At 45.7% G+C, this 25,896-nt stretch overlaps 1 protein-coding gene across 4 annotated transcripts in view; it reads left to right on the top strand.

Annotated features, from left to right (window-relative positions):
• The first annotated feature begins 7,957 nt into the window (after positions 1–7,957).
• SMC2 (structural maintenance of chromosomes 2) overlaps positions 7,958–25,896 on the top strand; it is a 57,309-nt gene continuing 39,370 nt past the window's right edge. Inside the window, exons 1-10 of one of the 4 annotated variants that reach the window (XM_053297195.1) lie at positions 7,958–8,195; positions 8,324–8,443; positions 8,543–8,862; positions 8,943–9,029; positions 9,133–9,227; positions 9,302–9,408; positions 9,642–9,799; positions 11,231–11,512; positions 23,379–23,528; positions 24,663–24,785. In XM_053297195.1, the coding sequence (XP_053153170.1) occupies positions 11,474–11,512; positions 23,379–23,528; positions 24,663–24,785 (312 nt within the window). In that variant the 5' untranslated portion in view covers positions 7,958–8,195; positions 8,324–8,443; positions 8,543–8,862; ... (3 more) ...; positions 9,642–9,799; positions 11,231–11,473. Of the gene's footprint in view, positions 8,196–8,323; positions 8,863–8,942; positions 9,030–9,132; positions 9,228–9,301; positions 9,409–9,641; positions 9,800–10,028; positions 10,266–11,230; positions 11,513–21,573; positions 21,890–23,378; positions 23,529–24,662; positions 24,786–25,896 lie in introns of those variants that run through there. The other 3 variants (XM_053297194.1, XM_053297196.1, XM_053297192.1) reach the window with 3 other exon arrangements.

A 25,896-nucleotide genomic window follows, 5' to 3' on the forward strand; every position in this document is an offset into this window, starting at 1 on the left:
AAACTAATTTATCATCCAGTTGGTCTGGCTCCTCTAATTTTACAGGATGATTTTGGCTCCAGGTAGATCCAGTCTATTGAGGCTAAAATAGCTACTTTGCACCTCTCTATTACAATCCTGTCTAAGCTGGGATTTGATCAGGCAAGGTTGCTGGTTAAACGAGTGTTCGACTCCGAACGGCAAAATGACCTCGGGAAGGTCTCCAAATTTTACATCTTAGAGGAAAGAAGATATATAGTCTCTGCAATGAATTATTTTACCTGGTTGGGACTTCCGAGGTATAGGAAAGCTTTTACCTTGGCTCGTTGCCATTGTTTACCCTCGGCAGTTCTAGAAGGGCGCTACAGAGAGGTTCCATTTGTTGACAGACTCTGCCCTTGTGGGTTGGATCAGGTGGAAACTACTGAACACGTTCTATTATTCTGCCTGTTTTACAAGGATATTCGTGAATCTTTCATTACTCCTTTGCTATGTAAATTTCCCGGTCGACAGGAGCAATTTTATTGCTCCTTGTTGCTTTCGGACTCAGAGTGTTTAATTACATCTAATGTGGCTAAATTCTGTGCTGCTGAAACCCACACCGCTCTACCTTTGAGAGAGCAGTGGAAACTATCTCTGCTGAAGCAAGCAGAAGACAAGTTTTGAATTCTCGATATGAAGGTGAATTGGCAAATAACTTTGCTCTTAAGGCAACACTTGGCCATTCCAGAGGAAACCCAAGGTGGGGAGGGAATGCTGCAAGAGGAAACCGCATGGGCCCGCATGGGCCACATTTGCATACAAAGAGGTCTGGCTCCGTTGCCAAGAGAACTCAGTCTAGAGAGAGAGATCACATGACCGCCAGCAGGGAGACTGCTCCTGGAATGAGGCCAACTGGGACTAATGCCTTTAGATGTTTTCTGTGTAACCAATTTGGCCACAAGGTGGCTAACTGTCCCAAGAATCAGACAAAGAAAGCTGACTTTACAGAAAGAGATTCAAATAAGAATTTCAGTGTTTCCCTGATGCAAGGTGATGAAAAATTTATTCTGGACACTGGTTCCATGGTCCATATTTCAAATCGTTTAGATTTCTATACTGAACTGTTTGATATTCCTGAAGAGATTGTTCATTTGGCCAATAATACTACAATTAAAGCAAAGAAGAAAGGCGAACAAATGTTGTATTGCAAGTTACTGGATTGATCAATTAATGCGTTTTTTTGTGAGAGATGTTTTGTATATCCCTGACTTCTCAAGCTCCTTGGTTTCAATATCCAAGCTAGAGAAACAAGGCTGTGAACTGTATATTAGAAATGGACAATGTGTTGTTACTCAGAATGGAGAAGTTTGCCTTGTAGGCTCTGAAGGCAAAGGCCTGTTCAACATGCAGGAGCAACCTGTGTCAAAGACAGAGAAGGACCAGCCTGGTCCAAACCTGAAGCATACCAGCCCAATGAAGTGAACCTTGCTCAGCCATGCTCGCATGAAAACTGCTTGCAACTGTGGCATAGACATATAGGACACAGGAGCTATGAGTCAATCCAGAACATGAAAGAAAGGGGATTAGCTGATGGCATTGATTTTGTACCATGTGACATTGTGACTAACTGTGTTTGTTGTCTTGAGTTCAAAGCAGTTAACAAACCATTTCCTAAGCAGAGTGAAAGCAAGACCAGAAGACCCCTGGAGCTGATCCACAGCGATATGAGTGACTATTCTATATTCTCTCGCTCGTCTTGACTCTCTCGAGTCTCTCGACTCGAGTTGCGTGGCGTGTTCAACTTCAGCCACCCTCTTCCTGAATCCTGCTCCTGAAATTGAATCTAATCGGCGGTGGTGTGACGAGGACGCCAGCCAGCACACAGCACAGCACAGCAGCAGGAACAGGTCAGTTAGGGGTTGGGGCCGGAGGGGTCCGGGGACAGTGCTCAGCTCAGGTCCTGCGCCTGTGTGTTGGGTGGTTGTGGCGCGGCCCAAGGAATGGACTGGGGGGGGCGGGGGTGGTCTCTGGGGAGGAGGGGAGTCCTTTTCGCCCGCTGCCGATTTTTTTTTTTTTGCTACGGTAATGGTAATGGCAGACTGAGGGAGGGATGGGAGGGTGAGGCTGCCGAGTGTGCACGCCGCGCAGGGTGATGGTCCAGCGCCGCCGGCTGCTTGCAATGCATGAGGATGGAGTGAACTTTGAAAGCACCTGGGCGGGCCACATACTTCATTTCTCAGTGAGATGGGGACTCACTCCCGAGCAAGTGTGTACTGACTGCAGCAGCCCCCTAATTATAAATATGTTTACTTCGAAGTAAGCCCCACTGAGCTGTCCGGCCGTTTTGGGCAAGGACAAGGAGCAAGTGACTGGGGTGGTGGTGGCAGCGGTCTCTGGAGGAGGGGAGGGAGTCCCGCTCCCACACACCTGTCCCATTCACGGGTGAGCGCTGCTCGTGTGAGAGAGAGAGCGCAGCATGGGTGAGAAAAGATTAAGAAGAACTTAGTTAGCAAGGGAAATGGTAAGAGGGGGGGGAGAGGGAAACTTAAGGGGGAACATGCTCCCTCCCAGTCCCTCTCAGCTCTCTCAGTAATTTTTTTTTACCGCCCCTGCCCCACGGCTGCCGAATTAATAATTTATTTATTTATTTGCTTCGGTACTAGGTAGTCGGTACGGCACAGCAGACTGAGGGAGGGACGGGAGGGTGGAGGCCGCTGAGTGCGCGCACGCTGCGTGGTGGTACACCAGCACCGCTTGCATGGGGAGGACTGGGAGTGTCGAGTGAACTTTGAAAGCACCTGGGCCACTGCCCAAAACAGAAACGTGTGGCACTGGCAACTGGCAACAAAACTTGCTGGCAGATCTGTTTGGGGTGTGTGGGGTAGCTGTTAAGACATTCCAGTCAAAGGACACCAGTTGTTCAGCAGTGATGTTGTCATCCTTTAAAAATGTCACATTCCTCAAGCCTCTGCTCACAAGGGAACAGTTTGGAAAGACTCAAGTGACACTTTTGAATGAAAATATTCAGGCCTTTTGATATATCTCTTCAGCCAGCATTCACATAAACTATCTGGCATGTCATGAATTTTGTCTGTTTTGATTTCAGTGGGAAAATATTTTCAGACCAACGATCCAAGATGCACATAAAGAGGCAGTGTCATTCCTGCCCCTATTTAATTTTATTCAGTTCCAGATGGGTTTCAATAATGACATCTCTGCAATATGCTGGCAATACAGGATTATTCAGAGCTGGCACTTCTTAAAGGTTTCTTTTGCCAACATCTTGCCTTGCTTCTTCCACTCCCACATCCACCCAAGATTTCTCACTCAAGCTTGTTCTCTGTGTAGATGTTTGTGAAACATTTGAAGGAAATCGCCACCTAGGTGAGGGTCTAAGAAAATTTGCTCCTTCTGATGATCCAAGGAGGTTGTAATGCTGGTCCCAAAATTCAGGGCTTTAAAAAAATAATCAGCCATGTTCCACTCTTCATGGGAAAGCTCCTGCTATTACTAATGATCTGGGAGCTGATTCAGACATTCAAGAACTAAATGGTTTAGGATCATACCATTTGAAAAAGTTGGTGGTGTACCAAATAAAAGGACTCTGAATGTGGAAAGCAAAATTAGCACATCAGGTGAGGGCTAGGCAGGAAGATTTATCCCAGGTGTGTCAGCTCTGCATGTGCAGGTAATTCCGTATTCCCCCACCCCCCAACCTTTTTGGATCTTTCTTAATTTCCCAACCTGTGGGGTGTCTTGATTTTTTTGTGATACAGTCTTAAATAGAGAGGCACTTCATAGGGACATAGGAATATAGGAAACTGCCATATACTGAGTCAGACCATTGGTCTATCTAGCTCAGTCTTGTCTCCACAGACTGGCAGTGGCGGCTTCTCCAAGGTTGCAGGCAGGAATCTCTCTCAGCCCTATCTTGGAGAAGCCAGGAAGGGAACTTGAAACCTTCTGCTCTTCCCAGAGCGGCTTCATCCCCTGAGGGGAAGATCCTGCAGTGCTCACACATCAAGTCTCTCATTCAGATGCAACCAGGGCGGACCCTGCTTAGCTATGGGGACAAGTCATGCCTGCTACCACAAGACCAGCTCTCCTCTCCCATTGTGAAGCACCAAAAGTAGGTCTGCAGGGAGAGCGGGATTGACCCACTCTCCCCACAGATGATTGCTTACCCTTCCTCTGGTGGGCAGATCACCCACCCAGATGAGCAGCGGCTCACCTGTGGCTCTCCCATGCCCCACCTGGCAGCTCTGGGGATCTGGCACAGGGAAGCACCGCCATGCGGTGCCCCACTCCCCAGAACCCCAATAATACACCACACAAGTGCATGGTGCATTACTGGGAGCCTTCTCCCCTCTGAACATGTCCGCCATGGCTGCACGCAGCTGCGGCAGACACATGGTCACTTAGCCTGGTTTTGGGGCACACTTGTACCCAAAACCTGGGTTTAGTAGCAGGCTACTTAAGAGGGCTTGCCACCACTCCCAGTGGTTCTCACATGCAGCAAAAACTGGGCTCAGCTTCCCCAGCCCGGTTATTGCTGCACGTGAGAATAGCTTCATAGTTTACTCTGTCCATATCCAGGGAGTCTGGTTTTGTGTATACGTGTGTATACACACACACACACACACACACACACACACACACACACACACACACACACCCCTGATTGCTGATTCTAACACAATTACTGAAAAAATAGCTAGCGTTCTTATGGTACCTATTAGAACAAGGTCAGAGATACTGAGAGAGGCCAGGCTGTGTTAAGATGAATTCAGTTTTATAGGGTATTGAGAATGTATCAAGTTTTTTGAGATGTAACACTGCTGTGGAATTTATTTGGATTCGTTGTTTTGCTGCTCTCCAAGTGCATTTGTTGCTGTTTAAATGTTTTGCTGTTTAAATGTTGCTCTTTAAATGTTTTACTCAACTTAAGAGGGGGCTCAACCAAAACAAAACCAAAAATCAGAATTCTTGCATGATTCATAGCAGCAGTTTAGAAAAGGGATCTTTTGCTGCCCACTTTATTTATTTATTTATTTGTTGGTTTGTTACATTTTTATGCCGCCTTTCTGCCTTGACAAAGGCACCCAAAGCGGTTTACAATATTAAAAGAAAGCAAATTATAGAAGATTAATAAAATGTCTCAGGCCGTTGGTCTTTTCAGGAGCTGAGGACAAGAGCTCCCTGGCCTGGGCACATCATTTCTTGCCTTCCTCTCACGGCACACTGGCCTTTCAGCACTCCAGAAAAGGTGGTAGGGTACGCCAACAGTTCATTGGCCCCACAGGCCCGATCTGGTTTCTATTGGGGCTGATGTTATGCTCTCCCCTGGCCTAGTGCCTCCTTTCTTGCCTTCCTCTCAGGGCACACTGGTCTTTCAGTACTCCTGGGAAGCGGGGGGGGGTGCCCCAAGAGTCCTCACAGGCCCCAACGGAGGCCCGAGATTATGCTCTCTCCTGGCCTGGCGTCTCCCTGCCCCCAATTTGGGCACCTGTAGTACCCTGGTGGGCAAAGATGCATGTTGGCTTTATTTTCCTGCTACCACCAGCAGCAGTGTTCAGTAAGTTTAAACATGTCCAAGGGAGAGAGATCACAGAGGTTTGGATGTACATGTACAGAAAACTGCACAAAGTTTCAATTCTATCAAGTGCAGTTTCAGTCATTTTTAGTTGCATAGGTCCAATTCCATAATCTATTATGCTTGATCTGGCCAGAAAGTAGTGAAATGCCTCTGACACTTAGCATCTTTCTGAGCCAACTTCATGGTACTATATGGTAGTTCTTCAATGACAGCAGAATATGCACTAACATCCTTGAAAATTCTCACAGTAGGGAGCTGGGGCAGTCAGTGCAGCAGCAGCTGCAGTGCACTGCAGACAGAGGACAACAGTAAGTTACCGCAGCCCGCAGGAGCAGCAGGCAGCAGCTCTTTGTGCAACTCCTCCTGTGACCAACCATGTCGTCGAAGTGGAAGGCAACATATGACAGCAACCGCAAATATAACACAAATTGGGAGAAGACATTCGTGCGGGTGAGGAAGGCTTCCGATGGGACGGAGGAAGCGTATTGCAAGTTATGCTACTGCAGTATCTTGCCTCGGTTCAGCAACCTCCAGACCCACGAGAAGTCTGATAAACATAAGAAGCGCGTTACAGTACAGGGACAGGCGAAACTGACTATTAGGGGTGTGCACGGAACCGCGGAGCTGCAGTCCGGCACTGGGGTGGGGGGTTCCATTGAGGGCGGGGGAGGGTTTACTTATCCCTCCTGTGCTTTCCTCACTCCGGCGCCGTATTTCCTTTACAAATCGGGCAGCAGGATACCTCCCTGCCGCCCCTTTCCAGGCTTGGCTGCAAAAGGCTTTAAGAATCAGGGCACATCACTACTGACTATGTTCAAGACTCCTCCCAGGCCAAATGACAAACTCAAATTGGCAAAAATCCAGCTAGCTGTCAGTATGGCTTGCCACTGCGCTATAAGTGTGGTAGTCCACCTGACCGACATCATGACAGCACTGGGGAAGGGCAGCACACTCGCGCACGTCAAGCTGCATAGGACAAAATGTTCCTGTATAATTCAAAATGTAATCTCCCCCGCATTGAAAAATGAACTGATTGCAGATCTGAAGGGCAAGAAATATGCCATTCTGATCGACGAGTCAACAGATATTTCAGTCCAAAAAACACCTATATGTTCTGATTAGATTCTTCAGCGACAGGAAGAAGACAATTCAGACTGTGTTTGTTGGCTTGATCCTGGTTGCTGATGCCACGGGAGAGAATATATTTAATTTGATATCTGAGGAGATCAAAAGATGTGGCCAGAATTTGGCTAATTGCATTGGCTTTGCCTCTGATGGTGGCTCGAATACGGTCGGTTGCAAGAACTCTGTTTGGTCGAGACTGAAGACAGCATCTCCCAACTGTTTGCAGCTTAGATGCATCTGCCAATCGCTGGCACTGTCCATCCAGAAAGCAGCATGGAAGCTCCCCTCGAACACTGGTCACATGCTGGCAGAGATACCCCGCTGGTTCTCCAAGAGTGACTTGAGATGGGAGGCGTATAAGCAGCTGTTCAGCGTTATGAACGTCCTGACCGATTTTGCGCCAACACGGACTGCCCCCCTCCCCTTTGAAAAAACATCACAGACTCGGAGGCTTGTGTGCGGGAAGGTGATGTACAATATCTTGGTGTATTGGCATGAGCTGCGTGCATATTTCACAGCCTGTGAAGATGCACAACCTACATTTGACGTGAAATTCAGAGCAAGGCAGATGAAGCAAATGTTTGAGGACGACAGGAATAGACTGTACTTTGAATCTGCCACACCTGTTGTCCAGGAGTTTGAAAGACTGAACAGCCTTTTCCAAGAAACTAAAGCTGGCCCACACAACCTGCACAGCCAACTCTTCATTCACCAGAAGAGTCTTGAGAGCAGACTTCATGATGACCAAGGACAAAAAAACAACTATTGGCCGAGTCAATTTTGGCATCAAGTTCCTGACAGAATGCGACACATACCTGCAGCAAAGGAAGAATAGTCCTCAGGCTCATCAGGACATAGTCGGCATTAAGGAAAGATGTCTTTCCATGCTGGAGGAAGCTCTAGAACAAGCCACAAAGAGGCTTCCTCCAGCCAGAGATATATTCATGGGCCTAGCAAAACTCAGCCCCTTGGTGGTTTTGAATCAGGCAACAAGGCCCATGTTTGCGGAGTTGCCCTTTGTGCAGCAGCGGGCAGGGGACAACACCAACGCAATCGAGGAGCAATATAGAAAATTGCCTTATGTAGATTGGGCTAAAGAAGAACAATTTCAGCAAGGTGGTCTACCGACAGACACCGAGCAGTTCTGGCTCGGTGTACTTGGACATCCAGCTTTTAAAGAGCTCGCCACCTTTGCCCTCACTTGCTTGGTCACGGCTGTGAGTAATGTGGTGGTCGAGATGATATTCTCGCTTGTACCGTGCATTAAAACAAAGGCACGAAATAGGATGCAGCTTAATCTCCCCGATGCTATCGCGAGGATAAGGGTGGAACTGGTGCTTTCCGGCAAATGCTGCAGAGATTTCACCCCCTCACCCAAAATGCTGCGGAATTTCACGGCAGACAAGGTCTATGTTGCCACAGCCACCACATCCACACACAGGCGGCGGCGGCAGCAGCGGCGAGGGATCTACTGCTGATCCTGCCGACCTGGATCTGGACCTTTTCCTGTGACGTTAGTATGAAAAACATTTCAAATTATACTTTGCCTTTTTTGGCCTTTTTGTGCTTGGCTCTCCTTGGGCTTTTTCTCATAACACTATATGTTTTTAAAGGCGTTGTGTCCCTTCTCTTCTTCCACAGCAAAGACACGGGATGGAGAGTGGGGATCCAAGCCAGATCCAGCAGCCAGCCACTTTGAAGCCACTCAGGAAAGGCCTCCCCTGACGGGCAAAGAGAAGGCTGGGGTCCTCTGAAGCCAAGGTGAGTGGCATTGCAGCAGAGTAGTGGGCTGGCAGTGCCCTGTCCTGCTGGACTGACTTTGCCTCTCCCCTCCCCACCCCTCTCCCGCTTCCCTTGCAGGGAGGACCCCAAGCCAGATCCTCCAGCCAGCCACTTCGAAGCCACTCGGGAAAAGCGTCTCCTGATGCGCCAGCCGGGAAGAGAAAGCGGGAGTCTTCAGAAGCCAAAGTGAGTCGTCTTCCAGTGCTGTCATAGCTTTTCCCCACTGAACTTTCTTTCTCTTTTCTTCTCAGGCAATAAGAAGAGGAGGATTTAATGGAGGTCTGGGGTGGCTACTGAGGGGAGGTGGAGGTCACACACTTCTCACCACTGGAATCAGAGCAAGCATCTCACAGAATCCATGCAGGCTGCAAATTTCCTCTCACGGGAGGAGCAAGAAGGTATGATAAGTTACACGGCATGATGGTATAAGCGGTTGAATCCTTGCATAGCACTTCTTGACCCCCTTTCCCCCTTGCAGCCTCCGAACGCAGGAGCCACTTTGGAGCCACACAGGAAAAGCCTCTCCTGACAGGCCAAAAGGAAGCGGGAGTCCTCAGAAGCCAAGGTGTCAGTTCAGCAGAGCAGAGTGGTGGGCTGTTAGTGCCCTGCTGCCTTACTCTCCTGTGCTGACTTTCCTTCTCCCCCCACTCCTCCTCCTTCTCTTGCAGGGAAATCTCAAGTGCAGATGCTGCAGTCTTTGGAGCCACGCAGGAAAAGCCTCTGCTGCTGGGCAAAGAGAAAGTGAGAGTCTTCAGCAGCCACCGTAAGTAGGAGTCCATTGGGTTTGGGGAGTGCAGTCATAGCCCTGCCCCACTTAACTTTCTCTTTTCTTTTCAGGCAATAAGAAGAGGAGGATTTAATGGAGGTCTGGGGTGGCTATTGAGGGGAGGTAGAGGCCACACACTTCTAATCTCTGAAACAAGAGCAGAACTTCAGGAACCACGGTAAGAAACACTTAAGTGCTTATATAGCTTTTCCTTTTTTTAGCAATGCCTCACTTGCAGCTCCACCCACATAGTTGGTTCTGCCCACTTTGGCTCCACCTACCACCTGCCCTGCCTGGCGCCCACCCAAGCCCAGGAGTCACCACCAGCCACCACTGGGTCTGGGGTGTCTGAGCTGATGCAGGAATGTCTCGGGTTTCTCATGGTATGCACTCATCTCCTTCCTTCCACAGCCAATCAAGAAACACACACTTGTCCATGCTGTGTGTCTCCATGGACAAGGGGTACTACCACCATGGCGGGCAAGTTGAACTTGCAGACAGATGCAGAAGGGGGGCTGGCGGCGATGGATCGCGACGCTCACCAGAAGCAGCAGCTGCAGCAGGACAAGGTAAGAGAAGGGCAGCTCCTACAAGCTTTTGTTTGTTGTTTTGGGGTGCCAGATGCCATTTAGAGCTCCAATTCTCTTTTCTCTCTCGTTGCCAGTCCAGTCAGAATTGGAATGGAGATGAGAGAAAGGAGTACGAGCGAGGGATGAGGATGAGATCAGTGGTCAGCTGCGTGCACTGTGCGTGTGCCAGAGAATGGAGGGACATGCATGTCTTACCTTTGCGTCATTAGCAGGGCAAGGGGAAGAGATGCACTTGCCACCTCCCAGCTACTACTACGGTGTGCTGATAATGATGGAGAGGAGAAATGTGTCCAAGCAAAGGAACTCCCATTCTCTTATCATTCCTTGCCACTATTTCAGGGTCAGAATTGAAATAGAGGCAGGAATGATATGAAAGAAAGGAGTCTTGCGGCTAGTTACGGAAGGGGGGCTGGCGGCGACGGATCACGACCTGCAGCAGGACAAGGTATGTAAAGCTGGTGCTGCTGCTGCTGTGCTGGAGAGACGCTGGAGGACAGGAGGAGCTCTCAGGTCTGACTGGAGGGGGAGCAGTCTGGTCTGCGTTGGTCGGAGCAGGGGGGCAGGGGAAAGCCCTCTTACCCACCAGGGCAGAGGGAGGGGAAGGGCTTGCCTTCCCGAATCCCAGCTACTCTGAATGCAGCTTTTGTTTGTTTGTTTTGGGGTGCCAACTGCTATTTGGGTCTCTTCTTCTCTCGGAGCAGGGCAGGGGAGAAAAGCCCTTCTGATCCACTCTGTGTCAAAAGCAGCAGGGGAAGGGCTTGCCTTCCCAGCTACTACTAACACAAGGCAGCTTTGGGTTGTTTTTGGGTGCCAGCTGCCATTCAGAGCTCCAATTCTCTTTTTTCTCTCATTGCCAATCCAGTCCAGTCAGAGTCGGAATTTGGTGATGCGAGAAATGAGAGAAAGGAGTACAAGCGAGGGATGAGGATGAGGTCCAGTGGAGTGGTCTGCTGCGTGCATGCGGAGGAGGAGGAAAGTGCTTGTGTTTTCCTTTTGCGTCAGAGAAGCAGGGAAGGGGGAATAGAAGCACTTGCCTTGCCTTCCGGCTACTACTACTACTGTGTGATGATGGAGAGGAGAACTGTGCCCAAGCAAAGGAGCTCCCATTCTCTGCTTTTTGCTCAATGTACCCAATTTCAGTGTCAGAGTATGAAGGGGGGCATGAGAAAAATGAGAGAAAGGAGTACTACCATACCTGCAGCAGGACAAAGTATGTAAGAGAAGGGCCATCCCTTGCCTGCCAAACACCCCCCACCCCCGGAAATACTATGTTGCTGCTGCCATCTCTGTGAGGTAATGTGCCTCGCGGCCTCAGAAAGAGAGAGTGGGGGGGGGTAGTGGGGTGTCTGGGGCTGACTGACACAAGCTTGTCTGGTTTCTCATGGTGTCCCCATCTCCTTCCTTCCACAGAGAAAGCCAAGACACACACAGGAGTGCATGCTGCCTGGGGGAGAAGAAGAAGACAAGTCAGAAGGACCACCTCATCTTGCTGCTGCCACATCAAAGGGGAAGAAGAGCTCCCCTTCTCTTGTTGAGTCCAATCCAGTGTCTCAGAGTCGGAGTGGAAGCACGAGAAAATTGAGAGAAAGGAGTACTATCACCACGGCGGGCTAGTTGCGGTCCTGGAAGCGGGGCTGGCGGCAATGTATCGCAATGCTCACCAGAAGCAGTGGCTGGCTACAGCAGGACAAGGTAAGAGAAGGGCCATCCCTTGCCTGCCAAACTTGGCAAACCCACCCAAAATAAGCCCCAAAGCAGCCAAGAGCCAAAAAAAGGCCAAAACACCCCCGTCCTGGCATTTTTTGGTGTTTGGCTCAATTTGGCTTATTTTGGATTTTTTTGGCTTGTTTTCGGATTTTGAATCTGGCAATTTCAGATACTTTCTAAGATTCATCAATGATTACCCATGATATACAGTTGTCTTTCTACTAAAGGAGAAATCACAGGTGCTCGAGAAACTCCAGGACTATGTGGCCATGGCAAGCAACAAATTTGAGTGGAAGCCAAAGATCCTGCGCACAGACAATGGAGGAGAGTATATGTCCAGCACCACACAGCAGTTCTTGAGAGAACATGCAATCATGCATCAAACCATGGTAGCTTACAATCCATTGCAAAATGGAATCTCAGAAAGAAAGAACAGAACCCTCCTGGACATGGTAAGATGCATGCTTGCTGACACACACCTCCCACAAAAACTCTGGGGAGAAGGAATCATGACTGCTACATACATAAAAAACAGAATGCACACAAAGCCTGTAGGAACAACACCATATGAACTTTGGCATGGTCATAAGCCATCCATGACGCATATGTGTGTCTTTGGAAGCACGGCTTACTCATACATCCCAAAGGAAAAAAGGACTAAGTTAGGGGCTAGGGCCACAAAGGGATTTTTGTAGGCTACTCAGCGCAATCCAAAGGCTACAGAATCCTGGATCCTGACACCAACAAGATAACCATAAGCAGATCGGTGTATTTTGATGAGAATGAAAGAGCTACACCTTCAGAGGGGCCTACACCGAAGCAAGCAACCAGACCAAACACCCCGACGACTGGATTATGCTTCCTGATCTCAGTGGAATTGAGGAGGAGGAGACAGCAGATCCAGATCCAACCACGCATGACACAGAGACTCCCAGCGATCCACCAGACGCACCTGAGATAATGGAAGGGACCACAGAGGATGAGGTGAGGTGCTCAATGCGCTCAACCAGAAGTGTTCCAGCTTCGAGACAGTCCTACCTCACAAGAACGGTGGAACAACCAGAAGCCTCATCATGGGAAGAAATATCCCAGTGTGGGACCCTTTATTTGCTCCAAGTCCTCTAGCACTGCACGGCCCAACAACAATGCAGCCCCAGGAAAATGGACACAGACATCAGCTGGTTTTAGTCAATCAATGCACATATGTTTTATTATAGTCAATTAAACAGCAAGCTAGCTCCTAATTCACACACACACACACACACACACACACACACACACACACACACACACTCATACTCACCAGCCCCACTCCAAAGATGATCAGTCTTTGAATGGGGTGTTGGAAGAAGCGTGGAGGCCTCACTCTGGGTGGTGATGCTTCTCAGGGATCTCCTGGTTTCCTGCCTGACTTATAAAGGGATGTTTCCACTCCAGCTGGTACATCTGCAGTCCACTTCCATTTCCGTGATCACAAGATGTACTCATCTTATCTTTTTGTTCTATTCCCAGTTCTTTCTCCTTTACAATGTCTTTGACAGTTCTCCCCGGTTTTCACTGATTCTTCAGGCCTTTGGCATCATTCCCAACATTGTTCGTGTTCGAAAGAGAATGGGGCTGGGGCACACTTGATGTTGCTCACTCATGCATTCTTCCATACATATTGTTTGCAAGTATTACCTAAGTTTCTTAATTTGTCAAGATCACATGGCTCATAGGGTTACAGAAATGAGCTATTACAAATTAGTATATTGTTTCTTATCTTCTAGATCATTATAAACTTGCGAGTTAGCCAAGTATTTTATGCAACACTACTATCACAAGGCTAGCATAATTCTACACCAGCTACCACAACCAGAAGCCCAGAAGTGGAAACAAGCTGCAATTGAAGAGCTTGAGGCTCTACAGAAAAACAAAACCTGGACTCTTACTAAGTTACCTCAAGGGAGGAAAGTTATAGGCTGCAAATGGGTTTTCAAACACAAACATGATGCTGATGGTGAGATTCAGCGCTACAAAGCCAGATTAGCAGCGAAAGGATGTTCACAGAAATATGGAGATGATTATGATGAAACATTTGCACCAGTGGTCAACCACACCACAGTAAGGACTCTGTTAAGTATTTCTGCTAGCAAAGGAATGAATGTTGAATACCTAGATGTGAAAACTGCATTCTTGCATGGCGAACTAGAAGAGGACATTTACATGCAACAACCACCAGGTTTCTTAGAGAAAGGCAAAGAGGACTATGTATGCAAACTGCAAAAGAGCATTTATGGTTTAAAACAGACTGCCAGAGCATGGAACACAAAACTAATGATATGCTGCTTCAAGCAAGCTTAAAAAGAAGTGAAGCTGATCCCTGCCTGTACATGAAATGCAGAGATGGCAAATGGACTTACATTTTGGCATATGTTGATGGTTTGATTCTTGCCTATGAGAATCCAGATGACAGCAAGGAAATAATGCATCATCTGGACAGAGATGTGGAAGTCAAGCAACTTGGTGACATTGCACATTACTCGGGCATTCAAGTACAAAGAGAGAAAGATGGAAGTTTCCTCATCAACGAAGAACAGAAAATTAAAGACCTGATAAACCTGCTCAGACTGGAAGATGTGAATCCTAAACCAACTCCAATGGAAGTGAACTACATAGAGCAAGAAGATCAAACTGAGCTACTATCTGATAACCATAGATATTGTGAAGCATTGGGTAAGCTTCTATACATTAGTACGTACACTCACTAGGCCAGATATTAGTACAGCAGTTGGCTTACTTTACAGAAAGACTGCATCACCCACAGTCAAGGACTGGAATGCAATTAAGAGACTTGTTAAGTACCTAAAGGGTACTGCACACTTTAAGCTCAAGCTACCAGCTAACACTGAACCAAAACTAGAAACATACGTAGATGAAGACTGGGGTGGAGATCTAACAGAAAGGAAATCCACTAGTGGTCACATAATTTTCTATGGAGATGGAGCCACAAGCTGGTCAAGCACCAAGCAAGACATAACAGCATCATCAACCACAGAAGCAGAATATGTATCAGCTGCACAGGGCTGTCACGAGATACAATGGCTTTGTCAACTACTCAAAGAGCTAGGTATAGATGTACCACAGCCCATACCATTGTATGAAGACAACCAAAGCTGCATTCAACTCTCCACACAAGAAGATGTAAAGAGGCGTACCAAGCATATTGATGTGAAGTACCATGTAGTGAGAAATCTGCAAAAGGATGGACTAATCAAGCTGATCTACTGCCCAACAAATGAAATGCTTGCAGATCTACTCACTAAGCCATTACCAAGACCCTGCTTTGAAAAGCTGAGAGAGAAAATGAATCTTGTGAACTGAGTCATGAGACATTGAGAGGGGGTGTTGGAAGTGAAGGACTATGCACTGTCTCTTGTCTCAATGACATAGGAGGACAGACTAGTGAGTCAGAGGGCTAGAGAGTCAAGACATTGGTCATCTCTTCTCTACTGCTCTGACACTATCCCTTTGGAATGTAGATTGCTGCTCTTAGGGACTAACTTCCTTCCTGCCACTACCTCTTCCCTTCTTCTTCCCTTCCTTTTACCTTGCAACATGCAAGCTCCTCTTCCCTGCACCATGTGTGCAGAGATGCAGAATCCATGTGCATCCAGCTTGACAGATAGATTAGAGATTCTGTCTCCTCACTTTCCTATCTAGAATGGAGTTCCCTAATAAATACTACTTATATTGATTTGAAACTATGAACTGGCTCCAAGTTACTTTACTCTCAGCATACACGCATGCCTAACTAAATTCTGCTGTGTTGTGGCACTCTGCTATAATAAAAAGGGTTTCTCTTACCAGAGAGAATTCCCAACAGTGTGCTTGGGGGGGGCGCTCTTTCCTTTAAGGCACACAGCTGCACCCCGCTCACAAAGCCCTAGCCCCCTGCGCAGCAGTTTAAAGATGCCACTCCGTCTCTTCCCTGCTCTGTGAGGGGCTACTGCTGCTTGTGCTTTTGCTTGCTCCACCTCCAACACTGCTCCTATTGCTGCCTGTGCCCCACCCTCACCCCCATTGCTGCCTTTGCCCCACTGCCCTGGCTCTTGCCTCAGCTTCTGGTCAGTGTGCTGTTTCCCTTCCCTGCTCCTGGTTTTGTTTTGCTTTTGGGGAGCGTGTTGCAGCAAATTTCTCCCCATATATTCTAAAAGGCTGATTGCCTGTTCTTTGCTTTGTTGTTCTCCCATGGCTGACCCAAGCCTTCTATTGTGTGGTTGTCCCCTGCGATTTAGCTGCTTAGCATATGAAAAACAATCCTTCCCCCCTTTCGGTAATCTGTAGGGTCTTTTTAGAAACAGGTAGCTCTGCAGAAGGTATAAATTGCACAAAAAAGCTGCTCTCCTCCTCCTTCCCCCCAACTCCTTTTTAAACTCCTTTTAAGCATTCTTATTGGAAACTCTGAAGAGGGGTGGGGGCACTTCCGTGACTTCTGCAGCCATCTCCAGCATGGCACTTGGCCCAACCTCTTTCCCCTGCCCCTCAACGAGCCCTGCCCGGCTGGGTTTTCTGACATGCTAGTGCATTCTTATCCCCTGCCACTTAAGATTTCACTACTTACTCCAGCTTTTCCTGATAAACTTCCGTGTCATTGCTCATGCTCAGTCCCCGTTTGTCTCTTCCTTGTAAAACACCGGTGTCATGCCATGTAGTGCCAAACACTGTAAAATGTTTGCAAACAATGAGTGAGCGCCACTGCCACCTCCTCTGTGGCGATGGTTGTCAAAGGCAAGGAAAACATGGGGTTAAAAGCCAATATATGTTTGGGCAGAAGTTTCCAGCAAACCGGGTGAGGGAGGTGAAGAAAGATTATTTCTGACTTAAACTCGCAAGCCCTGCATTTAAAATTAAAACTGTGTGGGGAAGGTAAGGGGAAACTTGCCTGCTCTGCACAGTTAGGGTTGCCATATTCAAGCATCCCAAATCTGGCTGGCCTAATTTGCATATTTGACAAGATTTATTTGCATTATTTGACAAGATTTGTATACTTTTTCCTCCTTCTCTGCCCTCCCATGTGATCGGATCCAGAGTAAAATCCAGACAGCGCATTTGAAATCCACGTTGATCCGGGTGGGTTTTAGCAGCCGGTTGGAGGAGCCAAAATTGAGGGGCTACCCTAAATTTCAGGGGACATGGCAACCCTATGACTGCACTGTGCTTTTATTTTTTTCTGCCCCTAGGGACAACCCTGCTTGCAGCTAAGCAGCTCCAACTTCTTGCCTGATTTTCTGAATGGTGGGTCCATTTTCCCACCCAGCCCCCAAGCTGCATTAAAAAGCAACAAAAATCCCAGTGTCTCTACCCCCTCCCCAATTGCCTTGTTTATTTTACATCTTTACATTCTTGCAAATTCAGTTTTTTACATATTGGATCCTTGAGAGAGAGAAAGGGTGGGTGGGTAAAGAAATATGTGTGGTGGGAATATGTCCAGTTGTGTGTTGAAATCTTTCTGCTAATGCATATTTGCATAAATATACTTGTTTTATACTATTACAATCTTACATTCTATTACATTCATAATATCCATACTATTACATTCTTGTTCAGTTGCTGTTTGTGCCCTCAAGAAGACACGTGTTAAAAATGTGTAGGATAATATTTGTAAGAAATGTGTCACAATGTGTAGGATAATATTTAACTTGATTATTTTCCTCCTTTTTGAAATAGAGGAGCAGTGGGTATTCTGTGAATTATTTGGATGGATGATGGTATGGTGCTTTTTAAAAAAGCCTACTTTCCAGTAGGCTTATGAGATCACCCAGCATTCTGTGTGTGTGTCCGTGTGTCCCCTCAACCCACCATCAGCTTCGCAACGACTGGACCAATATGAACCAAATCGGGTACACCTCAGTGGCTTAGTTTGTGATGATATCATCCACCCTGATCCAAGATGGTGGAGGTGTAAACTTTTGAGGCACAAGTGATCTAATTTGTGAACTGCTTAATTGATTTGAACCAAATTTACTACAGCTGCAGGGACATATAGGGATGCCCAAATGGCATGGTGTGTGATGATGTCATCCACTCCAATTCAAGATGTGTGAACATCTGAGGCACAAGCAGGCTAATTTGTGGACTGACTAATCAATTTAAACCAAATTACATACAGTGGCAGTGAGTGACACACAAGGACACCTCAATGGTGTAATTTGTGATGGTGTCATCCCCCGATTCAAGATGGCGGATGTGTAAACTTTGGAGGTGCAAGTGGGCTAACTTGTGAACCACTTAACCTATTTGAACCAAATTTGCTACAACTGAAGGGACACATAGGGACACCTCAATGGCATAGATTGTGACAAAGTCATACAACCCAGTTCAAGATGGCAGACATGTAAACTTTTGAGGCACAAGTGCACTGACTTGTGGACTGTCTAACCAATTTGAACCAAATTTGCTACAGCTGTATGGTGATGCCCCAATGGTGTAGTTTGTGGTGATGTCATCCACTCCGATCCAAGATGGTGGATGTGTGAACTTTTGAAGTGCAAGTGTACTAACTTGAAGACTGTCTAACCAATTTGAACCAAATTTGACACAGTTGTAGTGCGTTGACACACAGGGACACCTCAGTGGTGTAGTTTGTAATGATGTAATCCACCCCGATCCCAGATGGTGGATGCATGAACATTTGAGGTGCAACAACCACCTGAGATCAACCATGATAGAAGAGATTAACAGTCTGGCCATCCTATCAATAGGAAGCAAACTAGCAAGGGAAATAAACTTAATGCTGTTGTTGGGGAATTTGCAAAATCCCTATTTAATGTAAGTAGGCTATAATTTGGTTTATTTAATGTATATTTCAGCCTTGTTCTTATCTTGCGATTTGCCAGTAAATTCAGATTTCATTTTCAGTGTTACAGCTAGTGGTGTGCCCGAACCAGTCCGGAGGCCATGTTGGAGGCCTCCGAACTGGTTCGGGAAGGGACCGGTCCGGCGGGGGGGGGTGTCCACCTTTAAGGGCAGGGGGGGTAGAACTTCCCCCTCCCGCCGCTCTTCCCCCTCCGGCGCTGCGGTAATATCCGAAGTTTTCGGGGCGGCAGCGTCCTTTCCTGCCGCCCCGGTGCCCGTCGTTGCCCGTAAAAAGCTTTACATCCAACACACATGCGTGCGGCCTACCCCCCTTAAGTTCTACCCCCCCCGCCCTTAAAGGTGGACACCCCGACGTGCCGGTCCAGATGGATCCGGACCGATGCACATCACTAGTTACAGCCAGTTTCCAGTTGGCAAGCAGTCACACATTTTTCACAGTTCTAACAATGCTTTGTAGACCTTGTTACTAAGGAATGTTCTTTGTGTGTGTTGCATTTTGATTTTAAACATGATAGCAATTTAATGGCATGATGCAAGCAAGAATTTTGCCTAAGTCTGGGAATGCATCAGCTGGAGGCTTTTCAGACAGCAGGCTTTAACGTGAGGTTTACCGCGAGGCTTTATTGTGAGTTTGGGGCATAACAGATACTCCCAATACAAGGAGTTTTTTACACCAGAGATATTAGGCTACATTCCAATACAGAGGGGAAACCCCAAATTGTGTGCTAAGTGCTCTCTGAAATATTATTTATCTATCACATTTGGTGGTAAGACTTCGTTGTAAATCTGGCCGATATTTGAACACCCCACCCCCACTAAAGTCGTGGCAAAGTCATTGTCTGAAAAAGCTCTAAGTGAACATACTATGAGCTTTAACTGCATTAATATTGCCATGATCAATTAACCAAATTAGCTTTCCATCATGAAACCTAGGCTATAGATGTGGTTACGTGTTCATGTCAAAGTACTTATAAAAATAAAGAACTAGAATTGCCAAATGCTCCTGGGTGACTTAGAGGGATTGCCTAAGTCCAGAGTCTGAAGTTTCCTCTTGCATCACTGGCTGGTTCCCCAAACCTTCAAAGCATTGGTAGTTCTTAGACCCATACCAAGTCCATAATAAGTATTAAACAAAAAATGGTAATTTGTGACATTATGCTTGACCTGAGGTCAAACTGTACCACAATAAACAGGTTTGTGGTATTATGCTACTTCAAACACCTTTCTTTTAATAGAAAAACACTTTTCATTATGTTGGCAGAGAAGTTGTGTGTGAGGTAGTTATGGTTTCACTTTTCAGACTACAGTAGTAGACATTTTGTATAAAACATCCAGATTTTACATTGCATTTGCTAGGCTAACAGAAATTTGTTATAATTGAGGCTTAAAAATGTATTTTCTTCCACCCCAGTTACAACTTGTCCAATTCTGCCTTGAAGGAACATTTTTCACATTCTGCTTGTTGGTCCACACATGCACTAGCAGTTGCCATAATTCAGCCCCCCTCAGACAGCACCAAAAGTACAACAAAATGTATGTAATATGACTAGCATATCTGGATATAATATTAGTATGTGGATACAAGTGTACAGCCTGTTTCACATACTCTTAATGGCAGGAAAAGCCTTTCCAGTTTGGAAAAAATACTTTTGTTTTGAAGTCATATACTATACTATTAACAGGCCCCAGATCATGACAAAGTTTTTGTTGTTGTTTATAGAATATTAGTGAAGTGTTTTTCTGCCCTCAGTATCCTATCCAAATAGCAGATGCTGCTGAGTGCGTTTGATTTGCTAAAACTTCAGCTACAGGAACAGCCATTGCAAGAATTAGAATTCAAATTCTTTTTAAAATAATGCTGGAATAAGTTTACTAACATAACCTGCTTCAGAAGTTAAAGCATAACAGGCGATAAACTGAATACCATCTGCAATTTTAATACTTTGGATAGTGTATGTTATGGTATATTAAAAGCCCTCCAACCATAATTCTCAGTGTGTCAATAGAAAAAGTACAAATACAACAAATATTTATATACTGCTTTTCAACAAAAGTTCCCAAAGCAGTTTACATAGATATAAATGTAAAGAGATATAAATATAAAGAGGAGAGCTAGTCTTGTGGTAACAAGCGTGACTTGTCCCCTTAGCTAAGCAGGATCTGCCCTGGTTGCATATGAAAGGGAGACTAGAAGTGTGCGTACTGAAAGATATTCCCCTCAGGGGATGAAGCCGCTCTGGGAAGAGCAGAAGGTTTCAAGTTCCCTCCCTGGCTTCTCCAAGAAAGGGCTGAGAGAGATTCTTGCCTGCAACCTTGGAGAAGCCACTGCCAGTCTGTGAAGACAATACTGAACTAGATAGGCCAATGGTCTGACTCAGTATATAGCAGCTTCCTATGTTCCTAAATAAAGTACATCCCTATTTTTACTTGGAGAACACTTAGAGCTTCCCTAAAACAGGCAAACTCCTAAAATTGGTTTCCCTAAATTTATTGGACTAAATTGCTTCATAGAACATTTGTACAAGAGATTGTCCCTAGCACAGAAGAATACAAGGCAACAGACACTGCCTACATGCAGAACAAAAATTAAAGTGTTTAGACAACATAAAGCCTACATGTTCTTCCAAAAGTAGTGATGAGCAAGCAACAAGAAATAAAGCCAGACAATCCAGTCCTAGAACAGTCTTGGGGACTGTGACGAGCCAACCATCACAGGGACCCTAATGCTTATTCAAGACACCTGGCTCCCAAGGCTGATAGTAAATGCAAAAAGGTACCAGACCCCACCATGCGGCGTCTAATAAACAGTTTCTAGAAGCTGAGGAAGTGCAGGGACACTTCTCTCTCAGCCTAACCTACTTCACAGGGTTGTTGTGAGAAGAAACTTAAGTATGTAATGCACCGCTCTGGGCTCCTTGGAGGAAGAACGAGATATAAAATTAGTATTAAAAAAAAGTCCTAGCTTGCTCTCTTTAACCCTCAGCTTAACCGCCTTTAGTGACCTGTTTCTTGCAGGGAGATAGAATTAGAAAAATTATACCCCGTTCCCCAAATACACCACAACCGCCTTCCAAACACGAAAGACTCCCTCCCGCCACGCCCGCCTTTATCACGCAAGCAAGCAAGCAAGCAAGAGCAGCAGGTCACATGGCTAACGGAGCCTCACGCTCGCGAGACATCCGGGCTCTTAGCAGTTTCCTTGCTTGCTTTCCCCGCCCCCTGATTTAACGGCAGCGCGGGAAGCGGCTGCGGGTTGGGGAGTAGCGACGGCGCGGCTTGCGCGCTGCCTCCGAGGAAGAGTGACTCGGGGGTCTCCCGAGAGGACCAGCCAAGAAGATGCACATCAGGTCCATCGTCCTGGAGGGGTTCAAGTCTTACGCTCAAAGGACAGAGGTTCATGACTTCGACCCGCTCTTCAACGCCATCACGGGCTTAAACGGGAGCGGCAAGTCCAACATCCTGGACTCCATTTGCTTCTTATTGGGCATCACCAATCTCTCGCAGGTAGGTCTGTGCCCGCCTTGCGCTTCCGTCAATGGCGTGGGGGGTTCCTTCTCGTTGTAGCCCTTTGTGTCTTAAGGAGAACTAAGTTGGGGCTCACCCTAAAGTGTTCTAGCGGGTTGCACAGGACAACTTTTTCTTTTGAAATAAAGCACTTGCTAGGAAATCTTTAAACAGGGGTTCTCAAACTTGGGTCCCCAGATGTTGTTGGACTACAACTCCCATCACCCCCAGCTGTAGCTGTGGGTGGTGGGTGTTGTAGTTCAGTAACATCTGGGGACCCAAGTTCGAGAACCCTGTAATGTGGTTCCCCTTCAAAATTCTTAATACAGACCTGCTATTATTATGGTGCAAATCTTGCAGGTAGTAGTGTAGGGTTGTGGAGTCATTTGATTTTAACAGCCTGTTTTACTCTGGTGGCATAGTGCTGAATGGAGTAAGGAGCTCTCTTTGGGCACTATGAAGGTGGGGGTGCTGCTATACATGGCAATAGAATGTGCCACCAGGCACTGATGCTCTTTTTAGCCTTGCCTTCCATGATTACAGTGTTTGTCTGAGTAGCATAGCATTGTATTGGCTGGGAGATTCTTCCTGTGATTAGGCAATAGGAGTCTGTAAAAACAAAAACAGGAAGGGTCTCTTGCCCTCAGATCAACACAACTAAAACCCTGATTTTATAGAGATGTGTGGTTGCAATGACACAACAGTAACACATGGCAACAAAGTTATAGTTTGCAAGTGTAAGTTCAAGCTGCAGGGATCGAAATGGCAGGTTATGATGTTGCTTTTCAACAGATGCAACAGCTGTTGAACTGTGTTCTGAATGTTTATTTGCTTGGGAGGTGCTGGAGAGAATACTTAATGTGAGTCCCTTATGGCACTTTTGATAGTTCAGGCCATCTGTGGATTACTTGATTTAATGCTGCATGAATATAGGTTGCAGTCTTTTATCTGGAAAAAGTACAAGTAATATAAAAGTGCAATGGGTGATATCATTTTCTGCCCCGTCTGATTTTGACTCTTGAATCTTGACTCTTGACTCTTTCTGGATATGTGGATAATATATGATTGACATGTTAACTCGCCCTTGGTGTTGCAGTAATAAGAAATTTTAGGGACATTGAACAAAATCTCTAAGTTCCCACAAATTTTCTTATAAGACTGATCTTTTTAAAATGTTGTCATTGTCATTCTTCCCACCTTTAAAATGTTTTTCCTGTGGTATCATGTGGCTTCAGTGCAAGCCAGCAACTGAAGTGCTCTTTAGAAAAACATGGGCAACACCTATATTGGGCAGCATCAATATAGGAAGATGCTGAAAGGCATCATCTTATGCTGTGTGGGAGGAGGCAATGGTAAACCCCTTCTATATTCTACCAAAGGCAACCACAGGACTCTGTAATCTCCAGGAGTTGACACCGACTCGATGGCACACATTACTTTACATAGCCTAATATTGCTACTGAAATAAATAGCTCTTTCATATTTCCAGGTGCGAGCTTCCAACTTGCAAGATCTTGTTTACAAAAATGGCCAGGCTGGGATTACTAAGGCTACTGTATCAATCACATTTGATAATTTTGATAAGAAGCAGAGTCCACTAGGATTTGAGAATCATGATGAGATTACAGTCACAAGGCAGGTAAGCCACTGTTTGGCTGTGTGTGTCATATTACACAGAACATTGTACAAATGGAAATCCTATGGATCTTGTGGTGTGTGTTTGTTGTTTTGCTTTTTGCATGTACCAAGTGCAAGTGGTCCTCATTGTTCACGTGGGTTCTGTTCTGGTTGACAACCGTAGATAATGAACCTTAAGTCAATGGGAATTGGGGAGTTGGGTTCTGGAGCCCAGGAAAATGACTGAAAAATCACTGAAAAGGGACGGTAAAAGTAGAGAAGGATGGAGCACAGCACTATGCCATAGCCACTCCCATGCTCCAGCTCCTCCAGCAGTGCCCCCCAGCTTAACCAGTAATGAATTTCCTCACCCCACTGTTGAAGTCCAGCACTTAGCAGCACAAGCCCCTTGGCCTGACTGGTGGGTAGGTTGGCCAAAGAGACAGCACAAAATTCAATTCAATTCAATTCAAGTAAACACACACAGAGGAGTGTGAGAATCAAGGAGTGAGAGGAGAATTAATTTTCAGTGGATGATTAAAATAAATTTTTAATTTAAACAGAGTTCTTAATTGTAGTTTAAATATAATACTGTAATTATAAAAATTAAAAAATGTTAATTTGAAATCTTTAATTAAAAATAAAAACATTCATTAACATTAAATTTAGAAAAGTGAAAATTAGCATTTTATGAGGGCAGCACAATGCTGCAAGAGGCTCCAGAAAATGGTTCCAAGTAGCTCCACAGAAATGACTCCAAAAAGCCTCCAAAGGTCCAGAGCAATGGCTCCTGAAGGCTCCCTAAGGATGCCAAATGCTACCCCAAATGGCTTTTAGAAATACAAAAAACTCTAAACATGCAGACCAAAGCTCTCCACTGTCCTCCTCCAAACTCCTCTGACAACCCATGAGCACATGGAGCATGAGCAGAACTGCACTACTGAAAACTGTGGATATGCAAAGCAGTGTGTCATGGATAAAGAGGTCGGGTATATATTGCCCAACCACAGATATGCGAAACTGTGAGTGCAAAAACCCATGATGATGATGATAATAGAGTACAGTCACCTGTACTCTATTGCCTGAGCTGTGTAACACTGAACTAGAAAGAGCTCTGTTTTGGTACATAATAGATTATTCTTTTTTCCTTCTCAAGGTGGTGATTGGAGGTAGAAATAAATATCTCATCAATGGTGTGAACGCAAACAATACTAGAGTACAGGATCTCTTCTGCTCTGTTGGACTGAATGTCAATAATCCACATTTTCTTATTATGCAGGTAGAGTACTCATGTTTGTAATCTGGTCCCCATTCTTCTCCCTTTTTTCGTTGTGTGGTATTTTAGATTATAAGTCTTGAGGCACAGATTTGATCCTTTAAAAAACAGGTTAATATTCTACCTAGTTCCATTAATTTTTCTATAAATAAAAATATAGTGGAGATTTGAATGCTTTGGGAAAGTTCCAGAGTTTCATTTTTCAGTACTAATTCTTGAGGATGCTTTATCCTGGAAAAATTCTTAAGAGTTCTTTGCTCTTTTAGCTGTAGTGTTTCAGATCTTAGTAGAATTAAGTACTGATGAAATTGGTGGGATTATTTGGATATTGTGCTTTTTTATCAGTTTCAGGTGATAATGCCAGCTGTGTCCATTTCTTGAGATAAACAACCTCAGAACAGTGGTACATATGCTGGTAACCTCCAGACTTGACTACTGCAATATGCTCTGTGTAGGGCTGCCTTTGTATGTAGTCCAGAAGCTGCAGTTGGGACAGATTGCAGCAGCCAGGTTGGTTTCTGCGTCATCTTGGAGAGACCATGTTACTTCTATACTAAAAGAGCTACACTGGCTACCAATAGTTTTCTGGGCAAAATAAAAGGTGCAAGTTATAACCTATAAAGCCCTGAACAGCTTAGGCCCTGGGGTTTTAAGATAACATCTTCTTCTCTATGGGTCGAAGAAGCCCATTGAGATCACCTGGAGAGGTTTGTCTGAAGTTGCCACGGGCCTTCTCAGTTGCTGCCCTGAGACTCTGAAATGCATTCCCTGCTGAGACAAGAGCCTCCCCATCTCTGACAACTTTTAAAAAGTTCCTAAAGACTTGTGTTTTTCACCCAAGTTTTTTAACTGGATTGTGGTTTTAAATCATTTTTTAAAAGGTTTTCATTTTTAATCTGTTGCATGTTGTTATAAACCTCCCAGAGACAGACGTTTGGGGCAGTATGCAAATTTGGTAAACAAATAAATATTTCCAATATGCATAAGAAGAAGCCATTTCAATAAAACAGTTTTACACGTATACCTACTACTACACTAAAGTCATTGTAATGGAATATGAAAGTGCCAATCTTCACTTATTTGTAAGTAGATTTTTGAAAAGCATTTGTTTGTA

The sequence above is a fragment of the Hemicordylus capensis genome, chromosome 2, assembly GCF_027244095.1.
Source record: "Hemicordylus capensis ecotype Gifberg chromosome 2, rHemCap1.1.pri, whole genome shotgun sequence".
Classification (NCBI taxonomy): domain Eukaryota; kingdom Metazoa; phylum Chordata; class Lepidosauria; order Squamata; family Cordylidae; genus Hemicordylus; species Hemicordylus capensis.